The sequence below is a fragment of the Crassostrea angulata genome, chromosome 8 (genome assembly GCF_025612915.1).
Source record: "Crassostrea angulata isolate pt1a10 chromosome 8, ASM2561291v2, whole genome shotgun sequence".
Lineage (NCBI taxonomy): Eukaryota > Metazoa > Mollusca > Bivalvia > Ostreida > Ostreidae > Magallana > Magallana angulata.
In genome coordinates this window covers 46,580,715-46,596,998 of record NC_069118.1, presented here as the reverse complement: position 1 = coordinate 46,596,998, position 16,284 = coordinate 46,580,715, and the positions used below count along the sequence as shown (strand labels likewise).

General features: G+C 34.9%; 1 protein-coding gene across 1 annotated transcript in view; it reads left to right on the top strand.

The window, feature by feature from the left end:
* The window catches only part of LOC128159145 (ankyrin repeat and KH domain-containing protein mask-like), a 28,812-nt gene extending 23,447 nt beyond the window's left edge, over window positions 1-5,365 (top strand). Inside the window, exon 5 of the mRNA XM_052822202.1 lies at window positions 846-5,365. Within this exon, the coding sequence (XP_052678162.1) occupies window positions 846-4,594 (3,749 nt within the window). The 3' untranslated portion in view covers window positions 4,595-5,365. The remainder of the gene's footprint in view (window positions 1-845) is intronic.
* Window positions 5,366-16,284: the final 10,919 nt, after the last annotated feature.

Here is a 16,284-nt window from a genome sequence, read left to right as displayed (position 1 = left end):
ATGTATTTTAAACTGAAAATTGTATAATATTAGAATGTCTGATGTTTGCAAAAGCGCTTTACTTAGACAAAATCGTATACTAAGTGTACAAATACACCTCTTTTAACATTTGTAATTGCCAAGACCTGCGCTTTTGCCTCACATATATTTTAGTGAATGGAGTGGATCCACATTTTATGGTTTTACCCTGTTTCAAAGACTCTTGATGTATAAAACGGTTTTTATAGAACACACGAAGACAGAATATAGTTAAGAAAGTGCACCAGCGATGTGTTTATAATCACTAATAAGCTTTGGATTTGCACGTGGAGTGAGTTACTGAAGAGTCAATCCATACAACTTTTTTTCAATTTAAAATAAAATAAGTAAATATGAATTTAACACACGAAAACCGCATTCTTTCTCTAAAATACGTATTATTTGTAGTGACAAGCTCACACACATGAAAAATGTTTCATTTCTTTTTTTTTGGGGGGGGGGGGGGGGCACCACCTGACAAAACAACGTCGTGTTTTGAGCTGTGACTAAAAGTGGTCAAAAAAGGGGAAAACATTACATATACACACCATAAAACCATTTCAAACCATTTTTAAAGAATATTAAGAGGGAGGGGGGGGGGGTCAAAATCATCCAACCAAGGAGAAACGTACTGTCTGTAAAGGCCACGGTTTTGGAAATAGTTTATTTCAACTTCTTTTCATCTTAATGATAAGACTTAGAACATACGAGTGTCAATAAGTTACAGTATATATATCCTTGAATATTTTGGATCTCCCTTTTTGAGTTTTATCTCAAGAATTGTGTTTATTTTAACGTAAATGGTTTCTTATTTTGTTTCATTGTAGAATCACAAATTGAAAAGAACATATTTGATCAATGGCAACAGGAAGACTCTTATTTTATTCCGACAAAGGCGTTCAAAGAAGTAGAAAAAATAATTAAAAGCAAGAACCTGGTTATTGTGGCTGGTCACTCAGGATCCGGAAAGTCGGCCATTATTCAACATATTGCACTCAAATACAGAGAACAAGGCTGGACCGTAAAACGAGTAAAAAAGGTAGAAGACATAGTGGATGAATATTCTTCAAGTCGAATTCAAAAAGATAAAACCATTTGTGTTTTCAATGATCCATTGGGAAAAGAATCTTTTGATGAAATTTTGAATAGTTCATGGCAGAGATGGGAGGAAGAATTGGAGTTGTACTTACAAACAGCAAAACTTGTGATGTCGTGTAGAAATAATATTATTTATGATAATAGGTTGGCCCGTTATCTCGTGAATCAATCACATATTGTAAACATCGATGATAACAAACATAAACTATCCGTCAGTGAAAAACGGCAGATTTTGACACAATATACATCCAATATGAATTTATCCGACAAAGAGTGTGATAAGATCGTTGAAGTAGAAAGGTACTTCCCGTTATTGTGTAAATTATATTCTAGCAACGAGGAATACAAAATTAAGGGCGTACAATTTTTTACAGAACCCATAACAAGGCTAAAAGAGGAGATAGAAGGGTTCAGAAACAAAGACAGGGGTAAATATTGTGCTTTGGCTCTCCTTGTCCTTTTTAACGATGATCTTTGCGTAAGCGATCTTTTCGCAAAAATAGACACGGAATACAAATTCAAACACACGTTAAAACTTTGTGGATTACCAGAGAACACGCCACCTTCAGCTATTGGAGATGATCTTAACGCCCTAAAAGATTGTTTTGTTAAAAAAGTTGGAGACACGCATCATTTTTATCACGATTTAGTAATGGAGGTTACAACCCTTGTTTTCGGGAACGATTATCCCAAAGAAACAATAATGTACGCTGATATCGGCTTCCTCCGTAGAAGAGTAAAATTAGGAGAATGTGACGAACACATCGATCCTTTCACTATCCATCTAAGTGACAGATACATTGAGCAACTTGGAGAAAGGCTTTATACTGAACTGTTTGGAGAACGCCTGTTAGATGTCGTACTCAACCCTTGTCTAAAAAATGACAAAGTAATTAAAGTACTGAAAGAAAAGGTAACAGATCATCCCGAACATCTACAAATATTGCTAAAAACCAAGAAACTTGAAATTGATAAACAAAAATTCCTACGGACATCAAACAACTCACGTTTTACTAAATTGTCCTTTTTGAATTTAAACAGTGAAGTATCGCCACTTTTTGTTCTGATTGCATTTTGTCATACACAACTTTCACAGTATTGCTTAACAAATCTAGAAGAAATGCAAACTGATTTTATCAGATGTATTCCTGCACTGTATTGCAATGGTTCAATAGAATTGTTTTTTACTGTTTTTAAAGACCATCCAGAAGAATCTTTGAAAAAAACATGGGGAAAACTTTATCCTATTCACATTGTATCTGTGTTCCATAATTATGAATTACTTGGTGAGTTAATTAAGATAGGTATAAAAGTCAATAAAAAAACCGATGCTTACGGTAGTTGGACGCCCCTTGCGTTAGCAGCTGGTAACGATACCCAGGAAATCGGAGACTATAATCATAGAGAATCAGGTGCAGAACGAAGATATAAAACAGTACAACTTTTACTGAGTAATGGAGCAGACATTAATTTATGTAGGGAGGACGGAGCCAGTCCTCTCTATATAGCTTGTCTAAAGGGACATGATAGGACTGTCAAACTTTTACTTAGTAATGGAGCAGACATTAATTTATGTGAGGAGAACGGAGCCAGTCCTCTCTATATAGCTTGTTTTAACGGATATGATAGCACTGTACAACTTTTACTGAGTAATGGAGCAGACATTAATTTATGTCAGAAGAACAGAGCCAGTCCTCTCTATATAGCTTGTCTAAAGGGACATGATAGGACTGTCAAACTTTTACTGAGTAATGGAGCAGACATTAATTTATGTGAGGAGAACGGAGCCAGTCCTCTCTATATAGCTTGTTTTAACGGACATGATAGCACTGTACAACTTTTACTGAGTAATGGAGCAGACATTAATTTATGTCAGAAGAACGGAGCCAGTCCTCTCTATAAAGCTTGTCTAAAGGGACATGATAGGACTGTCAAACTTTTACTGAGTAATGGAGCAGACATTCATTTATGTCAGAAGAACGGAGTCAGTCCTCTCTATATAGCTTGTGGAAACGGACATGATAGTATTGTCAAATTGTTACTGAGTAATGGAGCAGACATTAATTTATGTGAGGAGAACGGAGCCAGTCCTCTCTATATAGCTTGTGGACACGGACATGATAGCACTGTCAAACTTTTACTGAGTAATGGAGCAGACATTAATTTATGTCAGAAGAACGGAGCCAGTCCTCTCTATATAGCTTGTCTAAAGGGACATAATAGCACTGTACAACTTTTACTGAGTAATGGAGCAGACATTAATTTATGTGAGGAGGACGGAGCCAGTCCTCTCTATATAGCTTGTCTAAAGGGACATGATAGGACTGTCAAACTTTTACTGAGTAATGGAGCAGACATTAATTTATGTCAGAAGAACGGAGCCAGTCCTCTCTATATAGCTTGTGGAAACGGACATGATAGCACTGTACAACTTTTACTGAGTAATGGAGCAGACATTAATTTATGTAAGGAGAACGGAGCCAGTCCTCTCTTAATAGCTTGTCTAGACGGACATGATAGCACTGTACAACTTTTACTGAGAAATGGAGCAGACATTAATTTATGTCAGGAGAACAGAGCCAGTCCTCTCTATATAGCTTGTCTAAAGGGACATGATAGGACTGTCAAACTTTTACTGAGTAATGGAGCAGACATTAATTTATGTCAGAAGAACGGAGCCAGTCCTCTCTATATAGCTTGTGGAAACGGACATGATAGCACTGTACAACTTTTACTGAGTAATGGAGCAGACATTAATTTATGTAAGGAGAACGGAGCCAGTCCTCTCTTAATAGCTTGTCTAGACGGACATGAAAGCACTGTACAACTTTTACTGAGAAATGGAGCAGACATTAATTTATGTGAGGAGAACAGAGCCAGTCCTCTCTATATAGCTTGTCATAATGGACATGAAAGCACTGTACAACTTTTACTGAGTAATGGAGCAGACATTAATTTATGTAAGGAGAACGGAGCCAGTCCTCTCTTAATAGCTTGTCAAAACGGACATGAAAGCACTGTACAACTTTTACTGAGAAATGGAGCAGACATTAATTTATGTGAGGAGAACAGAGCCAGTCCTCTCTATATAGCTTGTCATAATGGACATGAAAGCACTGTACAACTTTTACTGAGTAATGGAGCAGACATTAATTTATGTAAGGAGAACGGAGCCAGTCCTCTCTTAATAGCTTGTCAAAACGGACATGAAAGCACTGTACAACTTTTACTGAGAAATGGAGCAGACATTAATTTATGTCAGGAGAACAGAGCCAGTCCTCTCTATATAGCTTGTCAAAACGGACATGATAGCACTGTACAACTTTTACTGAGTAAAGGAGCAGACATTAATTTATGTGAGAAAAACGGGGCCAGTCCTCTTTTCATAGCTTGTCAAAGCGGACATGAAAGCACTGTACAACTTTTACTGAGTAATGGAGCAAACATTAATTTATGTCAGAAGAAATTAAGGATCTAGTCCTCTCCATATAGTTTGTCTAAAAGGACATGATAGCACTGTGAAACTTTTACTGAGTAATGGAGCAGACATTAATTTATGTGCGAAAAACGGGGCCAGTCCTCTCTTACAAGCTTGTCAAAACGGACATGATATCACTGTACAACTTTTACTGAGTAATGGAACAGACATTCATTTATGTGAGACGGACGGAGCCAGTCCTCTCTTCATAGCTTGTCTAAAAGGACATGATAGCACTGTGAAACTTTTACTGAGTAATAGAGCAGACATTAATTTATGTGCGAAAAACGGGGCCAGTCCTCTCTTACAAGCTTGTCAAAGCGGACATGAAAGCACTGTACAACTTTTACTGAGTAATGGAGCAAACATTAATTTATGTCAGAAGAACGGATCTAGTCCTCTCCATATAGCTTGTCTAAAAGGACATGATAGCACTGTGAAACTTTTACTGAGTAATAGAGCAGACATTAATCTATGTATGGAGAACGGAGCCAGTCCTCTTTTTATAGCTTGTTTGAACGGACATGATAGCACTGTACAACTTTTACTGAGTAAAGGAGCAGACATTAATTTATGTGCGAAAAACGGGGCCAGTCCTCTTTTCATAGCTTGCCAAAGCGGACATGAAAGCACTGTACAAATTTTACTGAGTAATGGAGCAAACATTAATTTATGTCAGAAGAACGGATCTAGTCCTCTCCATATAGCTTGTCTAAAAGGACATGATAGCACTGTGAAACTTTTACTGAGTAATAGAGCAGACATTAATTTATGTATGGAAAACGGAGCTTACAAGCTTGTTTAAGCGGACATGAAAGCACTGTACAACTTTTACTGAAAAATGAAGCAGACATTAATTTATGTGATAAGGACGGAGCCAGTCCTCTTTTTATAGCTTGTTTAAACAGACATGATAGTATTGTACAACTTTTACTGAGTAAAGGAGCAGACTTTAATTTATATCAGAAGGACGGAGTCAGTCCTCTCTATATAGCTTGTCAAAACGGACATGATAGCTCTGTACAACTTTTACTGAGTAATGTAGCAGACATTAATTTATGTGAGAAAAACGGGGCCAGTCCTCTGTATATAGCTTTTCGAAACGGTCATGATAGCACTGTACAACTTTTACTGAGTAATGTAGCAGACATTAATTTATGTATGGAGCTGTGGACGTTAATGGCGCAGACACTAGCCTGGTGTTTGGATGGGAAGTCGACCTCGCCTTGGTAGATTACTCTGATAAATATAAACTCACCGTTGAAGGTTTTATGTAGAATAACAACATTCAAAATAATTTTAAGACCCTGATTCCTATTTTATATGCCCCCTTCGAAGAAGGGAGGGCGTATTGCTTTGCTGCTGTAGGTCGGTTGGTCCACCAACAGTTTCCATTCATTTTCTTCGCAGAGGTTGAACATATTGAAATGAAATTTGGTATACAGGTTTATTATGATAATATCTAGGTCAAGTTCGATATTTGGTACGACCAAGCTATTACCGACAGATTTATGGCCCTTGGACGTAGAAAATTTCCAGTTATCTGCAGTTTCCGCTCATTTTCTCGCGGTTTTGAAATGAAATTTGGTATACAGGTTTATCTTGATAATATCTAGGTCTAGATCGATATTGGGTAATCGAGCAATTATCGACATAGTTATGGCCATTCGACGTAAAATAATTCCAGTTACGTGTATTTGCATTTTCCGCTCATTTTCTTTGCAGAGGAGGAACAAATTTGAATGAAATTTGGTATACAGGTTAATCATGGTAATATGTAGCTCATGTTCAATATTTGGTACAATCAAGCAATTATCGATAGATTTATGGTCCTTGGACGTAGAAAAATTCCAGTTATTTGCAATGTCCGCTCATTTTCTTTGCAGAGGATAAATGTATTGAAATGAAATTTGGTATACAGGTTAATCATGATAATATCTAGGTCAAGTTGATATTGGATACGATCGAGCAATTTACGACAGAGTTATGCGCTTATGTAATTGTATCTTACTGTAAATAAGTCAAAATGCATAGATTTAAGCTATAACATTCTTGAAAAGTTGTCGAATAATATATGATAACTGAAATATTGTAAGTTTTATGATATGTACTATGTAATGTATAAGAAGGGAACCTGTCCCTCTCCACATCTATGCGTTAGGCAATTAAACAGGCACGTAGCATCAAGGGGGCCTGTATGTTCTACAAATATAGGTATATTTATTCTGAAATATTTTGTTATCAACAACTAAATTTAAAGATAATGCATTATTACAATATTGTATACATGTACAAATTCATGTATATGCATATTTATATTATTACTAGTATACTCGCCTTTGTGTGTATACATATATGTCTCGTATATTTTTCTTCAAACAAAAAGTTAGAATAATAAAAAAATATATTAAAAAGAAATATTTATATTTATACATATTCATATGTATGTGCCATTGTGTGAATATGTCTGATATATCTTTCTTAAATCGAAAATGTTGAATAATAAGAAATATTAAAAATGTATGTATATATATGTGATCCAGGGGCCCCTGACACCTGTATATTTAGAGAGTCTCTGAGGAGATATTACCTCACAATCAACTGTATTTGTTTCTGAATAAAAGTATGAAAAAATATGTTGACATCTACTTTGTATTGGATGGATATATAATTTTCTCAAGAAGTGTATGAATACATTTACAACTTTCGACGGAAATGATATCAATTCACATATAGCAAAACCATATAACTTGAAACTTGTATCTCTTGAAAATTGAGGAAGATTATCTATGAAAAAAAATGTATTTTTTAAAGTATTTATAACACGTGTGCTGCAACCACGATTGAAATAAAACCACTATTGAAATAAATTATTTCAATAGTGGTTGGGAACGCATTTCATTAGAAAAACCACTTTGCAACCACTATTGCAATAAAACCACTATTGAAAATAATTATTTCAATAGTGGTTGGGGACGTTTTTTTTTTTTTTTAGAAAAATCACTTTGCAACCACTATTGAAGTAATGATTTTTATAGAGGTTGGGATTGTATTTTATGATAAGAACTACTTTAACAACGTTTTATATAGCTTTATTTTTTAAATACCACATTTTAATTAATGATCAACGTAATTACTTTCGAAATAATTTTTTGATTACATTAAAAAAAATAATTCGCCGAATTTTAAAATTTGTGATTTTTAAAGAGCTTAGATACTAAAAGTAACAAGTAAGGCATTTATTTTAAAGATTTGTTACTTTTTGATAGTCTCCTCCACGCATGATTCTTTAACCACTGATTGATGGACAATACACATGTATTAAGCTTATGAACGTCTGATTTTACTAAGTCTAATTTTTTTTCCGTTTCATCTGATAATAATTAAGAAGATTGATATTCACAAATCAATTTACCAGTCAAGAGGTGTGAAACTCCCCTTTGTTCACCAGAGTTGTATACATACCCCAGATACACACGTGTCTGGAGCAGAAGCTTCGTTAGTTTATCTGTTTACCTTTGTCATTGGCTGGGATCATTCGTGTGTGCATTGATATTATGTGATAAAAAAGAATACTGAACATAAATATGCGCATTTAAGTGTTTAAAGTTGACGCAATCATCGGTAAAACGAGACGAGAATAGCCAATTTTGAAATCCATTAAAAAGAAATCTGACTAACAAAATGTATACGGATACAAATTTGTAAATCCACAATTAAACTCAAATTAACCAGATACTTCAAAACATCAGACCTATTCCAAACTTTTTGGCTGTAAAATCGAATTTATTTTGTATAGCTTTGTAAGGAAATTTCCCTTTCGTTGACATAGTGACGTCACTTCCGCTGACGCATCGTTATCGCCTGATTCTGTTTTCTCTTGATTAAATTTCGCAACACTATTAAGGTTTACTTTGTGGTCGCGGCGACAAGAAAGTACGGGAAATGTTAACTATGACATCATACAAAACGATAAGTCGTCAAAAGGCTAATAAATAAAGTAATTTCCGATTGTTATGGGTACGAAAACAGAAAACTACATTAAAATTACCTATGCTGCAACTGTAGTCAAATAAGTCCAACAACAGACTTATCGCGGTACTCTTGTCGATGTGACATCATATTGTAAATTTTGATGTATATTGGGTGCGTTTAGAGTTGTACCATTGGGGGATTTGGAAACGACTACTGGCAGCATTTGGTTGCCATCAGTGAACTATGGTAGCCAATGATAACCGAATGCTACCATTTTTAGCAGTTTTTACCTGTAGAACTATAAACGATATTTGGTCAAATTAAAACAAATGAAAAATATTGGTTTCAGTTGGTCACCAATTGTTGCCATTTTAAACCAATGAAATTAGAAAAATGGAGGAAATAGTTATTTCTCTGAGCAGTTTTTACATCCTTACAAAAACAGATTGGTCAAAATTATCTCGCAATGATTAAAGACACAGTACGGCGCATCTTATAAAAAAAGCCTATTTGAAAAAATTTTCCGATCGGGTTCGGTATTTTTGTACTACTCATAAATATATAAACTTTCAGAAAATTACAAATTTCTCCGTGAAATAAATCTAATTATTTTATTAAAGTTAGTAATTAGGTATAACCTATACATATATACATTGCCACGTGTTACGGGGTTCAGCCTTCTATACTATAACGCATGCGTATGAACTGTAAACAAAACACATATAGGGCTTGCAAGGATTATCCTGGCCATGTTTGTTGGTATAAATATGTCTTTTGTACTTCTCCCAGCTAATCATTGTTCAAAGTTTTTTAAAATAACCACAATTATGATTTTTAAAGCATGTTTTTTTGCGTGCTTATCATAGGAGTTGACTACATCCTAAATTCATTTATGTACATGTAAGTGAGGCCCATTTAAGGGTTATTTGACAAATGTATGTCTGTTCATTTTAAAATGAACCGAAATTCGTAAACCATTAATAGATTATCGTGAAAGTAATGATGTGTTACGTTTACCAGAGTCCTTTTTACCTCGTATACCATGATGATCGTATTTGGGCCAAGATCTTGTAGTTTTCAGCACGTGTCAATTACTGTCAATCAAAATCCGCGTGGTACAAATAAACGATATAAGATTATTCCGGTTTGTACGACTCTTAAATTTCGGGAATCTCATAATTACATTAATTAGGTACGTGAAAGGGACTTTTATCTATTTCAACTGTTACAATCAAAGTTATTTCTTTTTTCCTAACGATACAATAGGTTAATCTTAAGTTATTAACACATGTGTTTTCAGCTGTACTGCCTCTTTAACCATATTATCACCACAAGCATGCTTGCAGAAACTTTTCCACAACAAAAGAGGAGATCACAAGAATAAGAAACTATTACAACCAAACTATCCCAAGGTATTTGTCTGATGAATTTAGAATTCATTTCAGACTTACAAGTGAATCTTTTGATTGCTTATGGATATTGATTGCAAATAGGCAATTGTGAAACGTAAAACAAGCCGCATGGTCCAGAAGTTGACCTATTAGGGATACGCTAATGTTCCTATGCAACATAGGTGTGTTCTGACAGTGTAAAGTTTGCTATAATAATAGTCATCATTTATATTCTGTGACTGGGAAAAATTCAAATATATTGCTTTAAAGGGGCATGGTCACGATTTTGGTCGAAAATTGTTTTTTCGATTTTCATGTTTACAATGCTTCAGTAAGGCAGTTTTAATAGGCAACCAAAATTTTATTGTCATTTGTTGAGTTATAAGCGAATTACGGAGCTTACAATTTTTGGGAGTTGATTTTAATCAACTCTCCTATGCACTTACTCGGGCAAAGCGAAAGTGAAACAGTGTTTGGACCTAAGCACAAATCAATACCGCTGACAACACTTAGTTCTTGAAAATAATCGATAAATTCGATGCTATGTATTCCGAAGCATTATTTTTCACGAAAAATTTCTCAGAAATATTTCGATTATTGATACTACTTGCCATGCAAATTCACATATCGTTAATTTTGAATAAATGATAATCGTTTCAATCAACTCCCGTCAGTACTTCAGTACTTTGATTTACTATGTAAACAAAGCTTTTGTTTACATTTTGAATGTTGAAGTGGAAATTCCAGTTTTAAACCTCAAATGAATGTGTTAATCGGTAGTAACTGTTTATTTATGCTTAAAATGAATAAAAAGATAGACAAATCAGCTTGAAAAAGATTTTGTACTGGTATATTGAACCTATGTAAACAAAAACAGGGCACAAGCCTTGTTTACATGACGAAGAATTGTGAGCCCTGTATCTTGCTTAAAACTCATTGACTTCACCCAAATTTCATTTGATCATTAGAAATGCATTTCTAAAAGCATTGCAAAAAATAAAAACAGAAAAATAACTAGACACGATCTCGTTGCAAGCAACGAGGAGGTCTTTCGTCCGATTTTTAGAAGAGGAAATGACCTTGCCTTTTATCTCAACGAAACATATCAGGAAATGCAGATGTGAAAAGAGCGATGGATGAAGGATTATACACCCCGTTGGATCCCTTATTTAAAGGACCAGCCCCATTTCATTTCATATTTAATAAGAGGTCTTTTGACCTAATAACAGGTCTAATGACCTGTAATAAAAAGAAAAAAAAAGAGCGTCTGCCTTTGTAAACGGAAGACCCTAATAACAATAAGAATAGAAGGGTCTTAATTAGTTGAAATTAAAGGCCCAAGATCAAACATCATATCTCAAAACATGGCTGACGCGAAATAATTCTCGAATTTGTCTTTGAATTTGAGGCGTTTCCGCCCGGGAGAGGAGCTGAGTTTTTATATGAGATGAAAAACAACGTGTAAGATTTCTGACTATTCAGGTTTGGTAACAGTGCGATGTCATTTGAAATATTGATGCGTGTTTGTGTCTGGAGGGGGGGGGGGGATGAAAAGACTCGAGCTTGATGTTCGTCTTAAATAAATCGAAAATAGAATTTTGAGGTGTGGATCTCGGATTCGGTTAACAACAATTAGGGGAAGTCATAAAACAATGACTGATGCATTTTACCCATGTATTTCAGTGTTGATAATTTTTTTTGTGTCGTTTACTATTATGTTTGACTGGGTTTTTTTTCAGCAGGATTGATAAGATCTTTATAAAATTAATGTAGAAATAACGAAATCAGTAACACGTAAATTTATTCGGTAAAAATTTGATGACAGTAGTTTCACAGTTTTGATATTCGTAAGTAGTTCACACGCTATCGTAGATACAGACTAAACGGAAAACAAGAAATATACACGAAACAGAAATATTATGCGGCTGCTTACATCCTTTGTACTGTGTAAATTTTAAGTCCCCGTACAGGCTATACTCGCCGTTTGATCTCAGGAATTTCTTCTTAATTGTTCAATCCGCTGCATATTTGGCAGACAACAAGAATGGGGTCAGAGGTACATTTACATAAAATTTCATTAGGATTGAGTGAGGGGCTCGGGAGTTAGAATTTTTTTCTACAGTACATGTCAAGCACGCCAATCGAAACTCAAATGCCCAAAAATTCATAACTCTGTTAATAAGGAACGAATAGGTCTGGTCATTAGTAGAGTAATCTAGTATTGAACTAGGTTGAAAATAAAGGTTCAAGATCAAAGATCCAGTAAAATCAGGCCAGAAAAACTAAATAATTTTGTGAATAGGAAGGTGGGGGGGGGGGGTGGGGGTGCGTGTACTGTGTAAATTTCATTTCCACGTTTAGGCAATAAGCACCGTTTAATCTCAGGAATCTCTTAATTGTTCAATCCGCTGAATATTTGACAGACAATAAGAATGGGGTCCGAGGTTTATTTTCACGAATTTTCAGTAGGATTGAGTTAGAATTTTTTTTACAGTGCATCATGGTGCATGTCAAACACGATAATTGAAACTCAAATGCCAAAAACTTCATAACTCTGTTAATAAGGAACGAATTGGTCTGGTAATTAGTAAAGTAATCTAAAATGGTACTTAGTTGAAATTAAAGGCCCAAGATCAAAGATCAAGTAAAATCGGGCCAGAAAAACTAAATGATTTTATGAATTGGGAGGAGGGGGGAGGGGGGTTGGTCGGGGACATCTTTAATAAACGTAGAATATTAAATTCTAAATATCACATATTACACAATTTCTAAACAAAATACATATGTTAGAACATTGTATAAGCGCTGTATAAGCCACTGTACCATTGATTTGAAATTTAAAATCTCAAAATCTTAATTATGATTTTTTCTTTGATATTTACTTTTATTCTATTATATGTATAGCGTTAACATTAGGTACATGGAGAAGAATGCAACAGGTCAAAACGTCAAAAAATGGGCGGGAACAAATTGACGCGGACGTCTGAGAAAACACTGGATTGAAACTGTTGTTATAAGAAGCGTATTTTCAATCCACCTCAGCAATTTTAATTTGCTATATAAGTTAATAGAAAAACATTTTATTTCATCAATAATAGTGATTTTATTTCATCAATAGTAATCGGATCCCCATCCGAGAGAGATTATACGCAGGGCAAAGCATATTGTCCGATGACTCATCAAAAGTCTGAAACCAAGTGGGGCGATTTTGAAACGGGGTTTATTCCCAGGGGAGAATAACAAATTCCGATCTAATAAATTAATACATATATTATACCCAGATAAAAATTTTCGCCAGGCTAATTTATACGGATATCCACAGTCATTGTTTATCTAGCTATTATAAGAGAGAGAGACAGAGAGACAGAGAGACAGAGAGATGGAGATGGACAGAGAGAGAGAGAAAGAGAGATGAGTTAATCAAAAATCGATTCGGTAAAGAAATTGTTAATTTTTTTTATCTGCTTCTTTAATTTGATACATCGATTATTATTTTTTTGTCTCAACTTTATCTTTGCCGACTAACACTGTGTGATAAAAAAATTCTGCAAAGTCGGAAAATAAAATAACATACATCTAACAAATGTAGCATGGTAAATTATCCCCTCTTTTCCCGAATCCACTCGATACCCCAGTGTTATGTCCAAACGATCAGTGTTAAACAATCAGTTAATAACAGGAAATTTATGAATTTTTGACCCCGCTGCTTAATCACTAATCCCGCTTTTGGGCGAACATGTACATGTTTGTAGACTTTTGTAAATAAATATAAACTTTATAAGACTGATTGTAAGTGATTATAATCCCAATCCACCCTGCCGTAATGATTTTTATAAATCAAAAGTGAATAATCAGACTCTTTGTTTTAACAGTGTATTTCAACGATCAGTGTTTACATCTGTTAATACATAGGCCCAAACACAAATACAAGGGTGGTCAGAGAGAGAGAGAGAGAGAGAGAGAGAGAGAGAGAGAGAGAGAGAGAGAGAGAGAGAGAGAGAGATTTCATACTGTTTTATAGTGTTCAGGAAATCAATATATAAGCAACATATGTCAATAAACGCATGTATACATGCATGCGTGTATCTTTATAATTATGTGAATAAATACTAATCAGTCCTCCTTTTAAAGCCATGTAGAATATCGTTGGTGCATTGCTAAATGTTGTGTGCATACAATCATGGAGATGGCGGCATTTCTTTGATGCCGGCAAAGCGACCCAGCGAACTCTAATGCGGTCGTACTGCAGGGGCGCTTCGGCGGCATGTCTTTGATGCCGGCGATGCGACGAGCGTCTGAATTAAGCAAACTGCTGACAGAAATGAGCTGTATATTTGTACTGAAAAGGTGGTATTATTTTTATTTATGATAAAAATAAAACGGAAAACAATAAAAACCACCATTTTAAAGATAAAATCGTTAAAGAAAACAAATTTAGGGAAGAAAAAATAATCGGCACTCGGGGACGGAACCCGGGTCGCCTGGGCACAAGTCCAACACTCTAACGACTGAGCTACGCGGACTCTCGCTTCAGAACTTTTGAGCTCAAAATCTCAGGAATGCTTTGATCGATTTTAAAACGAATTTCGTATTCTGAAGTGTTTTAGGCGTCTCTATCGAATAAAAACATAAATAAAATTCAAGTTTAAAAAATTGAAAAATTAAGGTTTTTCATTTCCTTCCGGTGACGACCGGAAGTGACGGCGGACGTTTGGATATGCGAAGGGCACTGCGGCCGTTCACTCTCTACCATCTCTGAAAATTTGAAGGTTATATCCTAAATATTTTTTGAGAAAAATCGTGAACAAGCAAAAACGTAAAATCTTTAATATCTCGGTACCGGAAGTGACGACCAAAAAAAGCTCGTGTTTACAAATTTTGTCATGAATAAGATTTGAAAGTTTCATTAAAATCGGCTGAAGCATTTTTGAGAAAACGTGACAGAAAATAAAAACAACTAGACACGATCTCGTTGCGAGCAACGAGGAGGTCTTCCGTCCGATTTTTAGAAAAGGAAATGACCTTGCCTTTTATCTTCATCAACGAAACATATCAGGAAATGCAGATGTGATCTAAAAGAGCGATGGATGAAGGATTATACACCCCGTTGGATCCCTACTTTAAAGGACCAGTCCCATTTTATTGCATATCAAATAAGAGGTCTTTTGACCTAAAACAGGTCTAATTACCTGTAATAAAAAGAAACCGAAGAAAAAAAAGAGGGTCTGCCTTTGTAAACGGAAGACCCTAATAACAATAAGAATAGAAGGGTCTTCCGCTGAAGACGGAAGACCCTAATAATAAAAGACTGTTTGTGTCTAAATCTTAATTGAAGAGTGTTTTTCAACTTGTACTACAGTCCAACAACCCTTTTAAGTTGAATATTTTAGTTAGAAAATTAGACAAAAAGGAGAGAAGGAAATAAAGAGAAAGAACAAATCTTGGCTCCGGCGAGATTAGAACAGACGGCCTTTGCAGGTGTCTCAAAACATGGCTGACGCAAAAGAATTCCCGAATTTGTCTTTGAATTTGGGGCGTTTGTGCCCGGGAGAGGGACTGAATTTGTGTATGAGATGAAAAAGAACGTGTAAGATGTCTGACTATTCAGGTTTGGTAACAGTGCGAGGTCATTTGAAATATTGATGCGTGTTTGTGTCTGGAAGGGGGGGGGGTGAAAAGACCCGAGCTTGATTTTCGTCTTAAATAAATTCGAAAATAGAATTTTGAGGTGTGGATCTCGGATTCGGTTAACAACAATTAGGGGAAGTCCTAAAACAATGACTGATGCATTTTACCCATGTACTGTATATTCCTAATAAAACGCGAGAAATTAGTATCTGCGTAAAATCGCGAGAAGCCCGTATTGCGAATTCAAAAATCTCGCTTTTAATTTTGAGACACATGTGTCACACTCTGGTTTTCACCGTCGTGATACCGTCTTACCTATAAAATGTTTCCTTAGTAATAACATGATGGATCGAAAATGAATTATCGAAAGAATGAAATAATTACTTAAGATTTTGACATGTTTTAGAATTTAGCGGATAAAATTTCTATTTTCGTTTTGTATACGTTAACTTGTTTATCTCTTAGCACAGAAGAGTTCTTTAAATTTAGCGCGGTAAAATTTGAAGTTGAAATATGAAAAATTCGTGAAACTAATTAATATATTAAGGATAACGAATTACTTACGTTATTTAGTTCAATAACAAATTTAATATAAGTTGAACAGAATCTTTATAGTTAGATTTGATAATTTAAGAATTGTTATGATTTATTAATCAAATTCCTTTAAAAGTATATAATAATAAAAAAACTTTTCAA